Here is a 4,250-nt window from a genome sequence, read left to right on the forward strand (position 1 = left end):
GGGGCCGCCTCTGGAACAGCACCTTCCTGGAGGTGAGAGTGTGACTATGTGGCTTGGACTGGGCGTCCTCTTCCCTGGCAGCCCCTCCAGGACTCACTTCTCTTCTACCTCTTCCCTCTCCAAATGCAGCACACTCTTTTTTAAATTTTAAATATATTTTTATTAATTTCAGAGAGAAAGGAAGAGGGAGAGAGAGATAGAAACATCAATGATGAGAGAGAATCATTGATTGGCTGCCTCCTCACGCCTCCCACTGGGGATGGAGCCCACAACCCGGGCATATGTCCTGACCAGGAATTGAGCTGTGACCTCCTGGTTCATAGGTCAACACTCAATCACAGAGCCATGCTAGTCGGGCAGCACACTCTTTTTTTAAAAAAAAACTTTTATTGATTTCAGAGAGGAAGGGAGAAGGAGAGAGAGATAGAAACATCAATGATGAGAGAGAATCATTGATCAGCTGCCTCCTGCACGTCCCACACTGGGGATTAAGCCTGCAACCTGGGCATGTGCCCTGACCGGGAATCGAACTGTGACTTCCTGGTTCATAGGTTGGTGCTCAACCACTGAGCCACACCCGCTGGGCTGCAGCACACTCTTAAACCTAGACAGGCAGAAACACGCTCTGTGTTGGGCACCATTCTACAATTTCAGGAGCTGGGGGCGGGGGTGAGGGGACGGGGGCATTTAGGAGGAGGGCCTGCTTCCCTGCTCCCTTAGGAGTACTCAGCTGTGAAGTCCCTGGAAGTGATTGTCCGAGCCAACATCACCGTGAAGTCTTCCATCAAGAACTTGGTGCTCAGAGATGCCTCCACAGTGGTGAGCCCAGGGCTGGAGGTGGGGGTGGAGGAGCTCTTCTCTCCTGCTGCCCCAGCTCTTGCTCCATTAACCCCTCGCTCCCCAGATCCCAGTGATGGTGTACTTGGACCCCGTGGCCGTGGTGGCAGAGGGAGTCCCCTGGTGGGTCATCCTGCTGGCTGTCCTGGCGGGGCTGCTGGTGCTGGCGCTGCTGGTGCTGCTCCTGTGGAAGGTGCGGCTTGGGGAGGATGGGGCCGGTGGGGGCTGGGCTTCCCTGGCGGGGAGGTGGCCTTTCCTGCGTGGTTCTCACCCACCCGCTTCATTTACTCAGCAAATCTGCACTGAGCACCTACCCTGCTTGTGCCAGGGACTCTGTCAGGTCCTGGACGGTTCAGACACAAGTCAGATGCAGATGTTGTCCTCAGGGGTTTGACAGTCTAGTGAGGGAGGGGGCCTTGGAGTCAAGGATGGGCAGTCAGTCAAGAAAGTGCAGTGGGAGTTCTGAGGAGAAATGGCTTGCGGGCAGGAGGCCCAGGAGCCAGGCCTTACAGCGGTTCTCAACCTGTGGGTCGCGACCCCTGAAAAGACATCCTGCATATCAGATATTTACATTACGATTCATCACAGTAGCAACATTACAGTTATGAAGTAGCAACAAAAATAATTTTATGGTTGGGGCTCACCACAACATGAGGAACTGTATTAAAGGAACTGTATTACAGGGTCGCGGCATCAGGAAGGTTGAGAACCACTGTGAGAAGAAGGTGGGGTAGTAGGATCTGGATTGGGGAGGTGAGGGGGTGGGGAGTCATGGAGGCAGGGAAGTGTGGTCTGGCTTAGAGCGTGGCAGGGTAAGGCTGGGAAGGAAACTGGCCATGAAGGCCAACAGCCTGGGGAACTATCCCAGGAAACTGCCCCTAGGACTGAACTTGGAGTCTCCACATACCAGGTTCCCCGTGGACATTCTTGTAGGCACAGAGTATAGACAGAATCAAATTTGTGTCTGGGGCTCCTCATCAAAGCACACTCAGTGCAGGTCATACCCGAACCCACATGCCACAGCGAGACTGTATGGAACCGTGCTGTCCTCGGGGCTCTGTGGGGAACAGCCTCCCATCCCAGCCCCAGCCAATCACAGACCAAACTCACCCTTTGACCAGTGGGAGTCATCAGGGGGCCAGGCCTCTGGAGTGGCACCCACACTGTGGGAACCTGGTCGTCCTTGGGGGAGATTGCTGCCTTCATGAAACTGGCGCCAGGATCCGGGCTCCCCGCTCCCACAGAAGGGGCAGAGCAGAGACAGCCCCACCCTTCCTCAGTCTCCTGTCTCCCCCTCATCTGCTCCCCTCCTCCCTTGACATCCCAGTGTGGCTTCTTTCGTCGGAGCAGCCAGAACTCATCTTTTCCTACTAACTATCACCGGGCCCGTCTGGCCGTGCAGCCCTCGGCTGTGGAAGTTGGGGGTCCAGGGACTGTGGGGTAATTTTTGTTTGTGTGCATGTGTGTGTGTGCGTGTGTACAAATATGTGTGTGTGCATGTGTGTGTGTGCGTGTGTACAAATATGTGTGTGTGTACAAATATGTGTGTGTGTGTGTGTGTGTGTGTGTGTGTGTGTGAGAGTGTTAGTAGCGTGCCCAGCGTTCAGGAACATTCAGGGTGAAGAAATGAGATTGCATGAGGGTGGGGTGAGTCCTAGGAACTGGGGTGGAAGATAATGTAAGGATGAGCTGAGAAGCGTGAGTACACACAGCCGGGGGCATGCACAGAGGGCTGGCCGGGGTCTTGCAGTGTGAGCATGTGGAGTGCAGGGAGGTGCCATGCATGCCTTTTCTTGGGCATGAAGTGCAGAGACACACATGCAAGGAGGTGCCGTGCAGTCGGAGCATGTCGCAGTCTCTGGAGTCCCGAGTGTGAGTGTAGCATGTTCAGGATTTAGGGAAGGGCTGGGTCACCAAGTTCACGGATAGAAGGCCCTGTCCTCAGGGGGGTGCTGCCAGTGCGTACACAGGCTGTACATGTACATGGCTTCAGAGGAGCCACTTCGGGGTATGCAGGGCTCTAGGAAGCCACGCTTGCCCTCAGATTTCGTTTGTGTCCTGGGCAATGCTAGTGCGTGTCCTGAAAAGCTTGTGCTGGGGGACCTTTGGGGTCAGCAGTCCTGATGTCCCACCTTCAACCCCTCCCTCAGGTACCAAGGGAGATGTCCGTGGTCTTGCTCCTTGGACCCCCCTGGTCTTTCTCTTGCTGTAAACGAGAACCTGGGCACTGAGCACTGACGGGGGCACTGTGGGGGCTGCTCCCCCAGCTCCTTCCTGCTGCACTTGGTTCTTTCCATCCCAGGGGTGGTGGAGCCAGGAGCTGGGCTGTGCTGGGCATCTGCCCCAGGGACCTCAGCCCTGCAGCCTCCTCACGTCTGGCCTGGTGTTCTCACAGATGGGATTCTTCAAGCGGGCGCGGTACCCCGAGGCCACCGTGCCCCAGTACCACGCGGTAAAGATCCCGCGAGAAGACCGGCAGCAGTTCAAGGAGGAAAAGACGGGCACCATTCTGAGGAACAACTGGGGCAGCCCCCGGCGGGAGAGCCCCGATGCACACCCCATCCTGGCTGCTGACGGGCACCCCGAGCTGGGCTCCGACGGGCACCCTGTGCCAGGCACTGCATAGCCTCCTGGGTCCCAGCGTGGCCCGTGTGTCCCCTCCATCCCTTCCCCAGAGATGGCGCCTCAGGATGAAGAGGGCAGAGTGGGCTGCTGGTGTCCCAGCAGGATTTTCAGGGTCTGTTTCCTCAGAGGCATAGACCTCTCCCCCCCAAACTTCCCCTTAGAACACTGTGAGAGGAGAGGGGAAATCAGGAAGAGGGTTGCGGGGTAGGGTGAGAAGGGCGGCGATGTCCTGATGCAAGGTGGGCTAATCTCTCCCGCTCCCATCCCCCTAGCACAACAGGACCCCAAGGACCCGTCTCCCCAAAAGTGCCTTAGCCCAGAAGGTTGGGGAGGAGGTGGCGTTGCTGACTCAGGGGCTCTTCCCTCCCTCGTCTCCCCTCTCCTCTGACCTTAGTTTGCTGCATCAATCTAGTGGATTTTGTTTATTTATTAAAAAAATATTTGGAACAAACCTCTGGCCTCTTTGCTGAGTTCTGCTCCCTCACCCTCAAGGCCTGACTCTCTCTGACCCCCACAGCTCAGGACAAAGGTGGTAGTGGGTGGGAGGTTGGGGGCCTGGCAGCAATGCATGTATCCTGAATTTTTTGACCAGATCCTGGAGGGGCATGGATGTGGTCTCAGAGGATGTAACTAGAGGCCCGGTGCATGAATTTGTGCACCAGTGGGGTCCCTCGGCCTGGCCTGTGGGGTTGGGCCAAAACCGGCTCTCCGACATCCCCTGAGGGGTCCTGGATTGTGAGAGGGCTCAGGCCAGGCTGAGGGACCCCACCGGTGCATGATCGGGGTTG

General features: G+C 56.7%; 1 protein-coding gene across 1 annotated transcript in view; it reads left to right on the plus strand.

Moving 5' to 3' along the window:
• ITGA7 (integrin subunit alpha 7) overlaps nucleotides 1–3,905 on the plus strand; it is a 20,757-nt gene extending 16,852 nt beyond the window's left edge. Inside the window, exons 24-27 of the mRNA XM_014459996.2 lie at nucleotides 1–32; nucleotides 721–819; nucleotides 905–1,030; nucleotides 3,233–3,905. Coding sequence (XP_014315482.1) covers nucleotides 1–32; nucleotides 721–819; nucleotides 905–1,030; nucleotides 3,233–3,463 — 488 coding nt within the window. The 3' untranslated portion in view covers nucleotides 3,464–3,905. The remainder of the gene's footprint in view (nucleotides 33–720; nucleotides 820–904; nucleotides 1,031–3,232) is intronic.
• Nucleotides 3,906–4,250: the final 345 nt, after the last annotated feature.

Source organism: Myotis lucifugus, unplaced genomic scaffold (assembly GCF_000147115.1).
Source record: "Myotis lucifugus unplaced genomic scaffold, Myoluc2.0 scaffold_119, whole genome shotgun sequence".
In the NCBI taxonomy this organism is placed as follows: domain Eukaryota; kingdom Metazoa; phylum Chordata; class Mammalia; order Chiroptera; family Vespertilionidae; genus Myotis; species Myotis lucifugus.